Source organism: Alosa alosa, chromosome 11, assembly GCF_017589495.1.
Source record: "Alosa alosa isolate M-15738 ecotype Scorff River chromosome 11, AALO_Geno_1.1, whole genome shotgun sequence".
NCBI lineage: Eukaryota > Metazoa > Chordata > Actinopteri > Clupeiformes > Clupeidae > Alosa > Alosa alosa.
The window spans coordinates 1,900,349-1,918,317 of NC_063199.1; the positions used below are offsets into that span (position 1 = coordinate 1,900,349).

Here is a 17,969-nt window from a genome sequence, read left to right on the forward strand (position 1 = left end):
TTCTGGCGAAGATTAGATTTTTACATGCAAATTAGGTTTCTGGCAAACAATTGCGGTTACTTTTGGAAATGTTGCAGCAATGCATTGAAAATATTGGGTTTCTAATGGTTAATGCAAATCAGTGAAGTATTCCTTTAAAGGAGAATTCCGGTGTGATATTGACCTAAAGTGTAAATAATTCAGTGGAAATGCATGGATTCCAGTTTCTTCCAGTAGCAGCAACTGGAATCCATGCATTTCCACTAAATTATTTTTAGAATCTGATCCCTTATCATACCTGTTCATTCTTACTCGTTGCTCGACTTATCGTGACTAAATTCAAGATGGCTGCAAACGCTAAACTTCGTGAAGATACTGTCTGTATAAATCGTCTTGTAAGTAAACTACCAGTGCTTTTTCAAAGTTCTCAATGTCTCGTTTTAAATGTCAGGGCCCTCGGAAGTCTACCAATGAAGTGTGGAGATACATTGAGCCTCGTAAATGGGTGTAAAACAGTGATTTATTTGCATGGCTAGCCCGATGCCGAAGCACCACTATTGAAAAAGCTGTTGGTAGCATCGGGCTAACTAGCCAGATTTTGGAGTGCAGGGGACAAGCCGAGATGGGCTATGAGACATACGTTCACACTCGGTATCATGTTTCAATACACTTTAGGTCAATATCACACCGGAATTCTCCTTTAAATCAAAGCACATTGGGCAGTGGGCAGGTGAAAAATATTAAAATATAGGTTAATCGGAACAATAAATACTGTTATAAACTATCTAAAATTGAAAAATAGCGTTTTCACTCCAGAACAAATTAAATCCCTGGTCATGCCTCTTGTCACAATGCTGTTATCTACATCACTCTGAAATACATCTGCATCTTACACTTTTGTTCTTATTGTTTTTTAAGAGTTTCATGTTATATTTTATTAATAATATATAATTACATATTCATAAAAGTGTTCAAAACAGGATCCACTCACCGTTTGCTTTGCAAATACTTTGCAGCAGCACTAATCCGAGCAATACTTCCAGCTGGGGAGATGTGATCTGTTGTCACATTGTCTCCTAAGAACAGCAGTGCATATGCATTCTCTATTGACTGGGGAGATGGGGTGTCTCTTATCTGGGCAGGAAAAATATTCACTCATTTAGTATGAAATTAGACTTGAACAAACTTGGAACAAATTGGCATCTTTCTCATGTCAAATAATGCAATTAAAGGAAGCTCTAGGGTCTGTTTTTTGAATGATAATTAGTACACATTTTCAAAACAACATCAATTGGTGCAGTTTTAATTACAACAAGAATAAGCATTTACAATTAAATAGCATATAGCACAGCCTTGTTGGCTAACCACAGCCACACTTAAACATCAGAACACAGCGAGCCATATTCAGGCCACGGTGTCGATGATGATGATTGGAGAGCAGAGTCAATCTCCAACTTGATGAGAAGCTACTGAACTGCACAATGAGCAGGCGAAAAAGAATCGGGAGATCCTAACCAACGCCTCATGTTTATTTTTTGTATTGATTTGTCTAGTTAAATGTTTTCCCTGTTTATTTCCGTTATTTTTGATAGTTTTCGTGTTATTCTTAGTCCTTTTTACTGCTTCTAAGTCAGCTGATGTCGTTGACGTTTGTCCATTGGGAGCTTGCGGACCTGCGAGCTGCCATGCCAACTGCAGACTAACGTTAACGCTGAAGAGCTGCAATCTCACAGAGCAACAAAGGGTCGCTGTTAAAAGTCCACCGAGTTGCGGATCTACAAGATCGCCCACGACTTCAGACTGTGCTTCCAGTGATCTCCAGACTGCAGTCTACAAAGGCCTAACGTTAACGTGATCTCCAGACTGATTTTGTTTCTTTACCACTTTCCCCCGAGACTGACTAACACCACATTTCTGTTTATTCGACATCACACCGACTTTCACTACACTTTTTACCTTTATTCCTAAACCTTAGTCTCTGTTAACTGTATTTAATAAATTAATTTATTATTATTTCAACTACTGTATGTTATAATAGTATAATCCTCATTATATTATATATTATATTATATAACTATAATCCCATTTTGTCATTATCAAACCTTCTCTTATGTGTGATGCGAGGTTGTTGAAGGGGAGATAAAAACACTTTCAGAAGAAGTTAAGAGATCTATGATTTCATTGTCTTGTTTACTTACCTTTTTTTAATCAAGGTGCCCAAAAGATTTTTGGATAATATTTTCTAAACATTTGATCCAAACCATATTATCATAAATGACCCAATGAAATCAATATGTGATATAGAAACATTTCACAATTTGATATATACGACTAGAATACAGGGTTCCCGCGGATACTTAAAAAGTCTTAAATTGTCTGGGATGTCTTGAATTTTTGAAAGGGAGGTATTAAATTTGCGTATGGGACCGCCAGCGAGAGCAAGAGAGCGAGTGAAATGTCTCCATCCGGTTTTTCATTTAAAACGCAATTGTACTGTATACGTGACTATAAGGCAACGGGAGGAAGTGTAGTGGTTGCAGAGTGAAGATGTTTTTCACGGGTGTGGTTAAAAGTGTGAAAACGGTAATAATATGTACAAATATGCCTGACGTTTTCGTGGTGTAGCCGAGGCCTGAGAGATACGCAGGTAGCCTACGTGAGTGGTAGAATGAGCGGGAGAAAGAGTTGGTAAGCCAGTTAGCGATAGGGTGGCCATACGTTGGAATTTAGGACATAGCCTATGGATTTTAAAAGCCCTGTCCGGCGCAGCCATAAGACGGACGCTCATTTGTCCTTTTTTGGAGTTGCGCTGGGTATCATGGTTTCACAAACTATGGACGCGGAGAATGCTGGTCAAATTATGCGCAGTGCTTCTGTCACCCGTCTGATAATTTGCTGCGAAGGAAGGAACCACGGACTGACAGAAAAAGAAAACAAACGTTTTCGCAATCAGGAGGAAATACTGTACATGTTAAGTTGATCTGTTTGCATCTTTCCAGCGTGTGTTGCTGGCCTAGCCTAGGGAAGAAAATATCTGTCTAAGTTATAATACCTGTAATATCTGTCAACAGCTTGCTTGCCAGCCTTTCCCAGTAGGCCTACTTCGCAAAAGTTGTGAAATATAGCTGCACTTTTTTTTTAATGTCGGCGACTGGCTACATAAAAAAAAAAAATGTGCGTTCATAATACGTGCGTGCTTGAGATGAAACCAGCGGTTTTCAGCAGGATCCGAGGAGGAGCTGTCTCTTAATTAATTTAAAACAAGTCAATGGTTTTACAATGTTTCAGTCAAGCTTTGGTTGGTTTAGATACAGGTATGCATAGGTATGCAAAATGTAAAGTCGTGGATTAACTTTAATTTGCTGTGCTGCATATGGGACAATAGATGCACATAGTAAATTATATAAAGTAGGCCTATTAAAATATTTAAATAGCTTAGTCTAACTTTGAAGGGAATCCAGTCCAGTGCACATGTCTTTGGCAAGTAGCATAGGCTACTACAGACACAGGTGAAGAACAGTCAGCCTCAGCCAGTAAGCACAACCAGATATGTACAGCCAGCTTCAAAAGCAAGCAGCCCAGACCCTAAAATTGGGCATTTATAGCTGTGAAGGTAATTCACACACAATTATTTTTCTTTCGCCAAAATATATGTGGTAACTTCTGTAGACATCCAAAATGGGGTGGGGGTTAAAATTAGTAGGAAAAAAAAACTATTGCATAAAACAGTTTTAAGTTGTCGTATGTATCGTTTTGCCGTGGTATAGTCTTAATTTTTCCATTTAGAGGTCTTGAAAAGGTCTTAGAAGCAGGGCTAGAAAACGAAATAATTTTTCAAACGTTCCGTTCCGAATGGTTCAGGTAGGCCTATGTTTAACGTTTTCGTTCTTGCATGCGTTCCGCCACCAACATATCGGTCCTGAACCGGTTCGGAACGCAAAATATCGTTCGTTCTTAAAGTTCCGGCAGTGTTTGGCGGGCCTATCAAGTCTATTTTTGTAGGTTACATTACAACAGCAAGACAAAATATACACATTTGGACCAAAGGTCCATTTATTCGTTTTTTTTTTTTTTTTTTTTTTAAACTGCAGAAATCAAATTATTAGGCTGTTATATAGAGAACTTAAAAAAACGTTATTAACCGGTTTTGTGGATTTCAGAATAACGTTTCTGTTCCGGAACAGTTAAAGACCATTTTGTTTTCGTTTCCGTTTCCGCTCCTCGTAAAATTCCGTAAAATTCCGTTCGTTTTCGGTTTTCGTTTCTTGAACCGGTTTGGAGCCCTGCTTAAAAGCCTTTAAATTTGCACTTGGAAAATGTGCAGATACCCTGGAATAGAATAAAATAGAATAATACTTACTAATTTGTTGAAGAATGGAGGGCAGTGGACATAAGTTGATTTCGAATCCCAAGGGAACTGATCAGCATCTGAACATTCTATACTGTCCCAAAATGTGCTACCTTTCTGGAAAAGAGACAAGAATAATGTTTTTGTATAGCAATATCAGTACTGACTGAACACTATTTTGTCATGTCTCATCTTCTAATATTCAAAAAAACAAAAATTGTGCAATAAACTTCTTAACCAATCATCTCAAATCATAGCTTATGTTTCAGAACTACGGGGGAAGATTTCAGGAATAAAATCAGTCATTAGACTGAGATATAAGACAATTGGTCATCATTAAAATTTTGACAAAATTAGAACGGTCAGGCATTTAAGGGTTAATAGATGGATAGCAGATGGATCGCTGGATAAATGTGGAAAGATGGATACATGGATGGGTGGACGACTGAACACTATACTCCAGTGTCCATTTCCATAATTGACATGGTTATGGGATTTGGCAGACGCTTTTGTCCAAACCGACTTACAAATAAAACAATACAATAGTTAAATTAACAGTGAACAGTTTTAAAAAGTTGGTAAGTCTACTGGGACCGTTGCAGCCACCCCACGTTTTGGGACATGCTCCACTGGATAAAATGGTGTTGAGGGAAGAATGTGGCAGGAGACGACAGTTCCGTACAAAAATATAGTCATTTATTGTCCACAAAAGAGGAGGAAGCACAGCAGAAGTCCAGACATAAAAATACAGGGATCTTCAGTATGCATATTCTAGTGAACATCTAAACTCAACATTAAACTAGGCAACCGATTCACAGGCTTTCTAGGCACCCAATCCAAACAAGGCAACCTTGCATAACTCTGGACCATACTTTATCCCCTTGCCTCACAGCAAGCAAGATTAACATTATAAACTTCAATTTACTTCCAAACAAACTCTAAACTTCCCAGAGTCCCTGGAGCTCCAGCTCGTCCCTCTGTCTTCCGTTGTCTCTAGTGATGACATTTAAAGCGAGGCTTCGAGACTTGTGTTGAGCAAAAAGGGGCGTGCCTGATGAAGCCCCGGTTTAAGGCTTGTGCCGTTTCCAATAAAACCATGTGACTTGCATTGAGCTCAATGAGGATCAAACCAGCTAATAGGCTAACTGAAATAACACCATGCCAATCTCTAGGTATGGTGAAGGGTATGTGATGATGTGGGGCTATTTTAATTCCAAAGGCTTTATCAGGATGCATAGTATCCTGGATCCATGAAATAACTGGCCTTTAAAAATAAAAACCTCCCTTCCTCTATGGAAATTTAACATAGGAGTGTCAATACTTATGACCCCTGTATTTTAAGGAAGAACATTTATTTATTTATGATAAATTATTCATTCACAAAGAAAATTGGGGTCCTTAAAGGTCCGATATTTCCTTATTTTTTTACTTAAAAGGCATTAAGATCATGTTCCAAAAGATTCCTCTTTTTAGTCAACTTTAGCATGGGTGCCAACACCTTTGACCATCACTGTAAGAAGTCAGACTTGCTTGAAGACCACTTTCTCCAAAACCTTTGATAAGAAAGGAAGAAGGGAGACAGGTCTGTAGTTCTTCATATCAGTTGGATTAAGTGTATGTTTCTTTAACATAGGCGTAAGCCTTGCCTGTTTGAAAGAAGAAGGAACTATTCCAGAACTGACATTAACAAATTACTTCGTTTACACACATCGCATCTGCATGTGCATAACTGCAAATGGGCAATAATCATTCCGCTTGGATGGAGTCTAATTAATAATAACGATCATATTTTACTAAAATAATACAGTAAAATAATCTATGAAGAATTCAGAATCATCTTAGATCATGACTGCACAACAAGCTACAGGATCAGTGCAAACTCCCACAATCGCAAACCCTCTGCTATTCCTAACTGATAATCCACCTACGGCTGGGCGATATACCGAATTCATATACTGGATATATAACAGTTTGCTGTACGTGAGATACATTAAAGTGTTATATCGCAAATATCGACTATTTTGCAGTCATAATTTTTTTAAGCAGCAACACTTACTTTGCCGTTTCGTGTCCCCATCTCTCTTCCCCTCCCTTTCAGTAACAACGCACATCACACACTCACAAACCAATCCTGAACAATCTATTCAGATGAGGGGGTGACATCTGGCTGTAGACGAGAAGTAAACTTTCAGTTCAACAGCGGCAGTAGCATTTCTATCTATGGGTAGCTAATGTTCTATCTATGGGATAGGCTAGTGTTGTTCAACAATGAGCTAGGTTAATAATAATAATAATAATAATAATAATAATAATAATAATAATAATACTACTATGTTTATTTTATATAGCGCCTTTCTCAAACCCAAGGTCGCTTTACATATTAGGAAGGCAGGGAAACACAATAACAAACAAACAAAACAATACAACAAAGACAAAGGCAGGGAAACACAATAACAAACAAAACAATGCAACAAAGACAAGTTATCTGTATGGAGCTATGTGTTGGGTGTGGAGGAGAAGTGATCATTAAACAGAAAGGTCTTGAGATGTGCTTTGAAGAAAGGAAGAGAAGGACAGGCACGAAGAGGTTGGGGGAGGAAGTTCCAGAGTTTGGGGGCCAAGGCACGGAAGGACCTGCCACCCAGGGTGGAGAGTCTGGAGCGGGGGATAGCCAAGAGGTTTTGGTCAGAGGATCTGAGTGAGCGGGAAGGAGTGTAAGGGGTCAGGAGGTCGCAGATGTAAGGGGGGGGCAAGGTTGTGGAGGGCTTTGAAGGTGAGTAGTAGTCCTTTGTATTTGATCCGGGACGGAACTGGTAGCCAATGGAGTTGATGGAGAATGGGGGTGATGTGTGCTGATCGTCTGGTATGGGTGAGGAGCCTGGCTGCAGAGTTTTGAATATATTGTAGTCTTTGAAGGGTTTCAGTGGGGAGACCAAGGAAAAGTGAGTTGCAGTAATCTAAACGGGACAATGAAAGAGTGAACCAAAGTCTGTGCATCACTATGCACAGGATGTGGATATGAGGATCAAAGCTAAGGGTGGAGTCAAGCTGAGGGTTAAGGGTGGAGTCAAGCTGAATGCCAAGGTTTTTAACAACAGGGGTGGAGTGGACAGATGAGCCATCAATGTTGAGAGTGAGACGGGGAGATTTGGAGAGGATGCTTTTAGGGCCAATCAGCAGAATTTTGGTTTTGTCTGTGTTGAGCTTGAGAAAATTGTTTTGCATCCATAATTTTAAGTCAGAGGCAGTCAGTGAGAGAGCGTGGTGGGGGGTCAGAGGGAGAGGGAGTGGTAAGATAGAGTTGGATGTCATCTGCATAGCAGTGGAAGTTGAGACCGTGGCTGCGAATAATCTGGCCAAGAGGGAGGATGTATATGAGAAAGAGGAGGGGCCCAAGTACAGAACCCTGGGGGACACCACGACTTGGAGGACTGATGTGGAACAAGTGTTACAAACTGCTTTCTGTTGGTGAGGTATGACTGACACCAATTGAGAGCTGTGCCAGAAACACCAATAGCAGACAGACGGGAGATTAGAACATTGTGGTTGATGGTATCGAAAGCAGCACTAAGGTCAAGGAAGATGAGAATGTTAAGTGAACCAGAGTCAGCAGACAGGAGGAGGTTGTTAACTATGCGTAGAAGGGCAGTCTCTGTACTGTGACATGAGCGGAAGCCAGATTGAAAGGGCTCATACAGGTCGTGGTGGTTAAGAAAGGTGTGTAGTTGTGTGGCCACCACTCTTTCCAGTACCTTGGCCAGGAAGGGGAGGTTGGAGATAGGTGATGTAAGGTCGGAGTCAGGTTTTTTGAAAATGGGTGTAACTGCAGCAGTCTTGAGGGCAGCAGGCACCACACCAGAGTTGAGGCAGGTGTTAACAATCAATGTAATGGGTTCAGATAGGGATGTGGAGCAGGCTTTAAGTAGAGGGGTGGGGGCAGGGTCAAGCCGACACGATGAGGAGTTGGACTTAGTAATGATGTCAGTGATGGTGAGGGAGTCAGTAGCGGTGAAATGAGAGAGCTGAGGGCCCAGAGAAGGAGGAGAAGAACTATGGACTACTAAGGAGAGAGATAGTATTGGGGTTGAAGGAGTGGTAGATTTGGCTAATTTTATCATCAAAGAAGTGTAAGAAGGCCTGGCACTGCTCAGGGGTCTTAGGACAGGCAGTGACATGGGGTTTTAGGAGTTTGTCCAGAGTCCTGAATAGGGTTTTTGGCCTGGACATGGAGGAGGTTATGAGTGATGAGTAGTAGTTTGAGCGGGCAGCATTGAGTGCATCCCTATATGTCTATATATATGTTCGGTGTAGAGCATCCGAGTGAATTGTAAGGCCAGTTTTCTTGTATAGCTGTTCAAGACGGCGGCCAGCGGCCTTTAGTTGCTTCAGCTCAAGGGTGAACCAGGGGCATGTACGGTTTGCTGGTACAAGCCTAGTCCTGACAGGGGCTAAGCTATCAAGCAGGCTGGTCAGGGTGTCATTGTACATAGCAACCAGGTTATCCGCGGACGAGAGCTCATCCAGGTCAAACAGCGGCGAGGCCTGTATAGAGGCAGCAAGCATGCTGTGGTCAATTGATCTGATGTTACGACCTGTGATAGTTGTTTTCTCTGAGGAGGGAGGAGTGATCATATGAAAACGGCATTCAGCTTATGGTCAGAGACACCAGAGATGGAACCAGAGACAGAGATGTCATTCAGACCAGAAGAGCAGAGCGTGTGACCATGAGTGTGAGTGGGAAAGTCAACATGCTGTGTCAAACTGAAACAGTCCAATACAGAGTTAAACTCTGAGGTGTAAGAACAATTAGTATCCACATGAATGTTAAAATCCCCTAACATAATCATAGCAGAAGAAAGGGATGAAAGAACAGTGAGAAATTCATTGAATTCAGACAGAAAATGTGCAGATGGTTTTGGGAGGCGGTAGATTAGCAATAGTAAAAGTGGTAGGGTAGAGACAACCTTCACAGCAATATATTCAAAGGATGTCCCTTCAAATGGCCTAAGTTCTTTAATAGTCAGATCTGAGCGGTACACTACAGCCAACCCGCCCCCTCTCCCTACAGATCTGGGTTTGGATAAGTAGCAGTAGCCAGAGGGGGTCAGCAGGTTTAAATTAATGCAGTCACCGGGTTGTTGCCAGGTCTCTGAGAGACAAAACAGGTCAAATTTTTTGTCAATGATCAGATCGTTTATTAAGGCCGTTTTGTTTGTGATTGAGCGCGCATTTAGGTTGCCAATGTTAAAGTTCTGATGTGACGACGAGGCAGGAGGAGGCAGCCTAGGAGGGTGACTAAGGTTGTCAAAGTTAATTCCCCTGTTTCTTGGCTGTGGTCGTCGACGGTCGGGTGTGTTTAAAGTTGGGATTTGAGCATCGTGTCCATAGATGAGAGTCGGTCCTCTTTTGAAGCGATGAGCATAACGTGAACGACGAGTAATTCCAAGCGAGCAGCAGAGTTTATACAGCGTCGGGTCCAGGGGGGTGTGGCAGCGAAAAAGTTTAAGAGCAGCAGGGGTGTAAACAGGTTCCATTGCCAAGTTACAAAAAGCACACAGGCACAGCATAAAGTGAGCTGAGGTTAATAGATGGAAGCAGTTCTGATTTGGTTACACAAAACGAAAAACGAAACAAAATAGCAAGGGATTTTCAAATTAAACTTACAATGATATCCGTGCATTAGGCAGAAGGACTAGGCCTACTGTCTGTCTATGTGCACGTCTGACTGTTTCAAAACGACAGCGCAAATGCGCACATCTCACTCTCCACAAATGCTTTTCTCATGCTAAATGTTAGTCTAGCTTCCCTCCAGATTGATTTTTAAATTAAACTTGAGATCTGCGCATTGAGGCAGATTAGGTTAATGTCTATGAGTGCATCTGACTGTCTCAAAACGAAAACGCAACCGTGTCTTATTTATCAACCAACAACCAAACAACTAATTAGGGAAACACGCACCACACCGTACCTTACCTTCTATCCGATGTAAGCCACCATCATTCATATGGAGACACATCAGTGACAGATTGAAACAAACTAAATTTATTTGGAAAGTTAACTAAAGCCATGAAGCCATGCAAAAAGAGAAGTTAGTTAACAGTTTATCCTGAAGAGTGGATAGGCAGAGGGGCCTTTCAAAGAAGGCAGGGAAAGAAGAAGAGAGAATGATAAAGCCAAATAACAGGCCATGATGAATGCTCTGCAAATAGGCCAAAATAAATCATTGTTGTACCCTATTTAGGTGTGTTGAAAGTTTTGCATGCACACTTTTCCCTTTGAGAAACCTTCATAGTAGGCTACTGGCAAGAATTCAAAACTACTTTCAGCCCTGCTTTTGCATGCAAATTTAAAATAAAAATCACATGTGAATAACCAAGAATGTTTTAATGCGGATATAATTGGCAGGGACTGGACTGGTATGATTTATCCTAGCCTACTGCATTATACTGACATCACAGGGTGAAAGTGAGAATTCATGAAGTCCTTTTGAGAAAAATTCAAAATATCGACATATATATATATATCGTATATCATGAAATAGACTAAAAATATCGGGATATTATATTTTTTTTGCCATATCGCCCCGCCCTAAATCCACCTGAAACTCACCTCCATTCTAGTCCTGATATCCTTAAACATGCTAGAGATTACGGTTTCCTCTTCAATGTTCTGGACCTCTACCCGTGAAGGCCATACATCAGTCAGAAAGACTTCTTTCCCCTCAGAGTTCACCCCTGTAACGGAAACAAAACATTAAACATTCAACAAACATAATTTCAGTTCATGGAACCACTCCAGTGCAATTGGACATGTTGTCTGCAATGCCTACGATAAAAGCCTTTAGCCCATTAACTGCTAGGTAAAACAAGTTCAGAGCAACCTAGTGCAACCTAGGGTCTAAGGACTGCACAAACAGTCCTTCTTATACCCTTTCTGTATACTTACAAAGTTAAAAACACTGTTTGTCTGCAAGGACCTTTCGCATAGTAACACAGAAGTAGAATTATATTTTGAGCTTAGTCAGTGGTTTAAAGTAGCAATATACTTTGACACACTCTCCCAAGGCTTTGCTATATACTATTTCCTTGCACATTCTGGTCTTACACAAAACTACTCAGGTTAATGTAATTTTGGTACTAGTGCTGGGTGGTATACCGGTTCACACCGTGTACCGGTGTATATTTTCGTTATGATATGAATTTTTAATATACCGCCATACCGGTGTATTTGATTGCACAACGTTTGGAATGCTGCGCCGCGCGACAGTGTTTCAGACGGGGACTTTTTTCACACGCAGGCATGGTGCCACTGCCAGGCATAGTGAGGGTAAACACAAAACACCTTCACAAAACTTCAGTTTTTCCCCTGAAGTATGACCCTTAAGGCTCAATTTCTCCTTAGGTGTTGCACAGAATACCTTAAATTGTTTCTTTAGTTAAGGAAAAACGTTAAGGGATACTGCATTGAAAGGGATTTACCGTCACGAAAATTCTATTGAGATTGTTCAACAGCTGTAACTAGCTGGCTAGTACGTGATGTCGTTAGTTAGCAACCCACTAAACACAGTGAAGTTTAATGATCTAAATCTTATCATTCATCTCACCTTAAAATATTATAAGAATTAAGAATATTCGCTGAAATTCGCTGAACTTCGCTGAAATTATCCAGGTAGCAAGTAAAGCATGTTATAGACATGAACTGAGCAATACTAGCTGACTAGTTAGAAATGATCCTGACGGTCATCAGTGCACCAAAACGAACTTTTTTGTTAATGTTTTGCCTAGAGAACCGAACCGAAGCTCATGACAGGCTAACAAGACATCCACATGAAGTTAACGTTAGCCTACCACTAACGTCATGTAAACCACACAATAACAATAAGGCATGTTTCTGATAGGCAGAGTAAGCAAATTAGCAGAGGTTTTATTTTAAATTGTATAATTTTCAAAAAAGTATAATTATTGCAAGTTGCAATACTTTTTGTATTGGTTTTATACAAGATGTGAAATGTGCACAGTACAAGTTCTATATTTCGACTGCAATTGTCTTTGCATTCTGATTAGATTCTTCATTAGAATCATGAGTGGCTCTTTGTAAACAGCATCATTTTGTGGGGCCATGCAAAACTGCATGTTGGAGTTATTCTACAACATGACAGTAAAATAGAGCATCCTTAGTCAATGTAGCAATTCCTCTCTCAACCTGTAGAAAATGCTGTGAACATCTATTTATGCATGAAAAAAAAAACTACCGTCATATACCGTGAAACCGTAAGAATTTTGAAAAATACCGTGATATACATTTTGGGTCATACCGCCCAGCACTATTTGGTACTCAACAAAAGTTTTTACTCATTATCATTCCAAAAGTTGTTCTTAGACAGAACTATTTCTTTAAAACTGTTTGTGGCCAGGTTGTTTGGGGTCAATCATTTTCAGCTCCAAACCTTAAGTGGCAGTTTCTTTTGGAAGTCAGTGACCTATATCAAAGTCTATCCTTAACTTTGTCAGTAAGTATTTATTTCTATAGTGCATTTTTCATGCACAACGCACAACTGAAAGCGTTACACACAGAAATATATGGCTAAGTTTAACCAGGCGACAGTCCATGGACAATGATGGTGACACTCTTGGCGTGAACAACACATCTGGTAGTCTTGCTCTCCATCTGCAGGGCTCTGCACAGATCAGTCTGAAGTCATGACTCTTTGAGCACAGAAGCTGTAAAATTGCACATCAGTAGCTCGGTGGACCTCTCATGGTAATGTTTTACCAGAGTTCCAGTCTCAATCCAGACAGAACTCAGAACCTCAGTGGACTTGTGACTTGTAGCGAATTTCTCGCAGAGTAACATTAAGCTACAGCAATAAGTCCAGACACTGGAGGTGCAGCTAGCGCATCAGTTTATAGAAAGATGGATCTCTCAAAAAGCTATCGGTTCGCTTAGTACTTTAGCCCAATGGAGAAACATGTTACAGACATGTACCAGCCAACTGATGATTAAAAATGTTAAGACTAAGACAAAAACTAACTAAAATTCTGTCAATACAAGGTGAATGTTTAATTAAATGAGTAAATACAAAAATAGAACAAAACATTACATAAACTTATGAAAATCATAAAACAAAAGCAGCGTGCCCGACAGAGCAGTGGGACTCGCCTGTGTTCCCATATTGTAAAAGAGCCATCATAAATATGGCCCTAATAATAACAATAATAACAATACGTTATACAGCACTTTTCTAAAACCAAGTTACAACATGCTTTACAAATGCAAAATAAAACAAACACAGACATAAAATCATCAGTTTTCAAAAGAAAACCAGCATTAACAATTAGGTCTATAAAAGCAATAGAGTGAAATATACTGGTATCAAAGTAATCAACTATTAAAAACATTCAGATGAGGATAGAAACCAATACTCAGGAAGTAAAGCTTTACTCCTCCTCAGGAAGTAAAGCTGACCGTCCTTTCCAAAAGCATCTATGTTGGCTGACCAGTCTAGTTTACTGTCCATGTATCCCCAGGTACTTATACAGTATGTGCTGACCACCTCCACATTGACCCCTTCAATGGAGACTGGCAGCATTGGAGGCTTAGATCTCTTGAAATCCACCACCATATCCTTGGTCTTTGTTGCGTTCAACTGCAGATGGTTGAGCCTGCACGATTGCACAAAGTCATCCACCAGGTTCATGTATTCGTCTTCCTGTCCATCCCTAATACATCCCACAATTGCAGAGTTGTAGCTAAAGTCAGACGTGTACAGAGTGAACAGGAACAGTGAAAGCACAGTCCCCTGAGGTGTTCCAGTGCTGCTGATCAGTGCACAGTTTCTGAAAGGTAGTCCTTCAGCCAGCAAACTGTGGTCTCTCCGTCACGTAGTCTGTGATCCAGGATACCAGGTGAGCAATGAGCATTAACCCCCATCCGCACAAGTTTGTCTCTCAATCTGACAGGCTGAATGATGTTAAAACCATATCGTCTGTGATGACCCCCTCCCCCACAATCCCCCAACATTCTATTTCATTTTTATAGATCAGATTGTTATGTAACATACTCATTATACATCATTTGAAAGCTTGGACTCTTGGGAATCAACACATGACAATCTTTTTCATGTAAAATATGTGTAGTGTTTTACATTGTCAGATTAATTTAACTACGTCTCAATTAAATGTAATCAAAAATGCCCTCCTCCCCCTCTGGTGCTTCCCTACCTTCTAGCTGCAGTGTACCGTGTAAACTTCAAATAATAGCCCAGGCTTTTATTTTTCCAAATCGCCAAACTGTACTGGCTAGTATTTGAGACAGGTGTCTATATGAGACAGACCTTTAATTCCCTTCACACAAAACCTTTCCTCTGCAAAGATGGAAAATATGATCAAATTCATTATTTCAAACACACTGAATGTCTACCCATATGACTAGGCTATCCGATGATAAGCTTCAATTACGGATCATCATTCATTTAGTGTTGATGTTGTTCATTGAGTGAGATAAGATCAAAATAGCGGGGATAGCTGGGGCAGATGAAACACGTTTTAATCAAACGTAATTTATTAAGAGATCGTACCACACTGAAAGCTAATATTTTGTCACTAGCAATATGTCCTCTGTCAAAGACACAGGTGCAAGCTGCAGTTGCATTTTCAGCCCTGACCAAGACCGTTCAGGAATTATTCGTGCAAAAGTGGGACGTGCATAATGTTTCATTCTCCCTCCTGGTCAGGACGAATGAAAAAGCATGAGAGAATGAAACATATAGTTTCTCCCGTATTTTGCTTGGCAAATTTGACAACAGTCAGCTTACATTCCAAATTATAGCTTACTTCTTTCTCTTTGTCACCATGGTACGCATTTAGAAAAAAGAATAACGTTTGTGAACCCTTTTGTTTTGCTGGTTTAAGGCTTTGGGCTCGGATGATTGGAAAAGCATGCAGTGCATCCATCCAGGAACACATTTCACATTACACATTTCTTACATGTGCACATACATGCATTCATGACGCATTCATATACATATGCACTTAGCACTGATACATAACATTTCAGTAATCACGCATAGATTTGATTTCAGACATTATTGCTTAATTTAACAGCACATAATTGTCAAGTTGAGTGCACGGCACGCAGCTTTTCAATTGTGTTCTGGTACGTTTACGTTTGTTTAAGCTTGTTAACGTTGTTTATTTCATTTACCATGGCAAGATGGAGCAGAACATTCCGGCAGCTTAACAACATTTGGCTGCGTTCATCTGCGTCTTTGCCACGGGGGATTGGAGGGAATGTTTAGTTTGTTTATTTTGTTTAGAAGTAATTAGTTATATTTTCCAATGTTTTTTATTTTTTGTAAGAGTAAATTGATTTTGATGGGACCCCTTTTAATAGTTATTGGTTTGATCAGTTTGTAAATAAGTTTCTTTTTTTCATTTGGTGGTTCATGTTGGAGGGTGAAATCTTCTGTTAAGTTTTTTGGGCACAGAAACTTTGTTTAAACCTGGAATAAATCCGATATTGTTGAACCCGCAATCCAGAGTCTACGTGTCCACTGTTCGATCCCTCACAATATTTATGTGCAAAAAGTCTTTCTTACCTAGAGGTTCTTTCTCAAAGTCAATACTGATTGTGCCAGCAATTGCATAAGCCACAACCAGAGGAGGTGAGGCGAGGTAGTTGGCTCGCACACAGTCACATAGACGGCCCTCAAAATTCCTGTTTCCTGACAGCACTCCACATGCAACCAAATCACCCTACAAAGAAATGCATGAAATGACTTCAATTCTCAATCATAATATTTAAACCTCAGACACTATAGAAAAGAATATGGTGACAGCAGTCTGAGATGAATGCAATGTACCTTGTTAATGGCATCGACAACAGTGTCTGGTAATGGTGCGGTGTTCCCTACACATGTGGCACATCCATATCCAATCACTTCAAATCTAGGGTAAAAGAGGCAAACGGAAGAGGTTATAATATCTATCAATATAATATCAGCAATTCAATATCACAGAGTGTGTAATCCTCACCCAAGCTGACTAAGGTATGGCAGCACGCCACTGACGTTCAGGTAGTGGGTCACCATACCATTCCCAGGGGCCAGGTTAGTTCTGATATAAGGTTTTACTACAAGACCTGCCTCCACAGCTTTTTTTGCCAATAAACCTGCCAACCAAAGACACCCAAAGACACACACACACACACACAGAACATAAGTGACGGTGATATCAACTAGAAAATGTCATTTCGAGGAAATTACCAGTGCATGAAAATGCTAAACATATATTAACATAAAATACAAAACAAACTTTTATTTGGAAACAGTTGTGGGCAGAGGAAACAGTTGGCGGGAGTCATAGTTGATGACAACTGACAGTTGAAATGGCTGAACAGTTAAATAGTTGAGTAGTTTAAATAGTTAATTATTTAATAGTGAATTATTGTAGTGAGGACATTTAATTTGAAACAGTTGTGGGCAGAGGATATAGTTGAACAGGATCTGTAGTCTTAAAGGGATATTCCACCATTTGGGGAATTACTCATTTTTCACCTCCCCTTGAGTTAAACAGGACCATTCGAGAACCAATCAGGTCCGCGTGTTCGTGTTTGGAGGCGGGAGTTATAAAAAAGTCTGACCAAGATGGCGGAGACTACCTTAGCTGTAACACAAAAATTTGTATGTGATTAAAATGTTTCGAACACGAACATTGGTACTTGTATCAACACAAATTGTGGTTTATATGCCATACGAACTTAGTCAGGGCACATACACCGCTAAATAGACCATTTTATATGTTAGTTTAAACACTCAAACTTTTCAGCTAGCCAACAGTCCAACTGCTAGCATGTTCCGACATTGGATTTCAATTTAAGCCTAGCTAGACAGCTAGGCTACATGCTGCAACACAGGTATGAAATATATTATGTCTTATTGACCTTGTTGTTTCTATGAACATGATTTGTTGTTTATAGGCAACATCAACTTAGTCGAGGCATAAAGACCCCTGGATATCTTCATTAAGTAACTTAAACTTTTGAACTAGCTGATTAGCCTAATTAGCTCGCTTGCCACCACTGGCTAGACACTGCAGTCAAAAGGTTAGCTGTTTGGCAAGTCACGCCCCCGAGGCGAAATTTTGCTGGCCGAAATTCGTGAGGTGTTTCGCTGTGTGGAAACCCACGGTTATACTCGAGAGCGACTTATAGTCATGAACACAAGCTGAAAACCTTGCAGGGGTTGAATACTGACATGTTTCTTGAGTCTAGCTTACTTGCCATGAGCCAACAACACAGAGCAGGCAGGGTCCTGGTGAGCTCTTAGTGTCTAGGCTGTCTTAGGCACGTTTGACGTAGAACTGCAGCAACATACTAGGCAGGTGCTGAAGTGAAGCCGACAATACACAGTGGTCAGGGTGAGTTGAGCACACTTGACATTAGAGACTAAGACAAGACATGACACACACATGCTGGGCTCCAGTCACATGTGTGAAGTTGAAAGCACAGATCAGGCTACCAATACAGGCTATAAATGTGGGCAAAGGTATTGCACAAAGCCCAGCTTGCACGCTCTTCCAAGATGCTGCAACACAGCCTATAAGTGATAGGGGCCTGTAGCCTGATGTCTTTTATGCTGAAGCGA

At 40.4% G+C, this 17,969-nt stretch overlaps 2 protein-coding genes across 2 annotated transcripts in view; both read right to left on the minus strand.

Annotated features, from left to right (window-relative positions):
* The window catches only part of ireb2 (iron-responsive element binding protein 2), a 76,515-nt gene that overhangs the window by 17,074 nt on the left and 41,472 nt on the right, over nucleotides 1-17,969 (minus strand). Inside the window, 6 exon segments of the mRNA XM_048257345.1 lie at nucleotides 971-1,113; nucleotides 4,340-4,444; nucleotides 10,937-11,061; nucleotides 15,924-16,080; nucleotides 16,188-16,272; nucleotides 16,360-16,495. Coding sequence (XP_048113302.1) covers nucleotides 971-1,113; nucleotides 4,340-4,444; nucleotides 10,937-11,061; nucleotides 15,924-16,080; nucleotides 16,188-16,272; nucleotides 16,360-16,495 — 751 coding nt within the window.
* On the minus strand, nucleotides 8,503-10,846 carry LOC125303548. The gene has a single exon (XM_048257346.1). It carries the CDS (start codon nucleotides 9,892-9,894, stop codon nucleotides 8,956-8,958), a length of 939 nt encoding a protein of 312 aa, XP_048113303.1. The 5' UTR covers nucleotides 9,895-10,846; the 3' UTR covers nucleotides 8,503-8,955.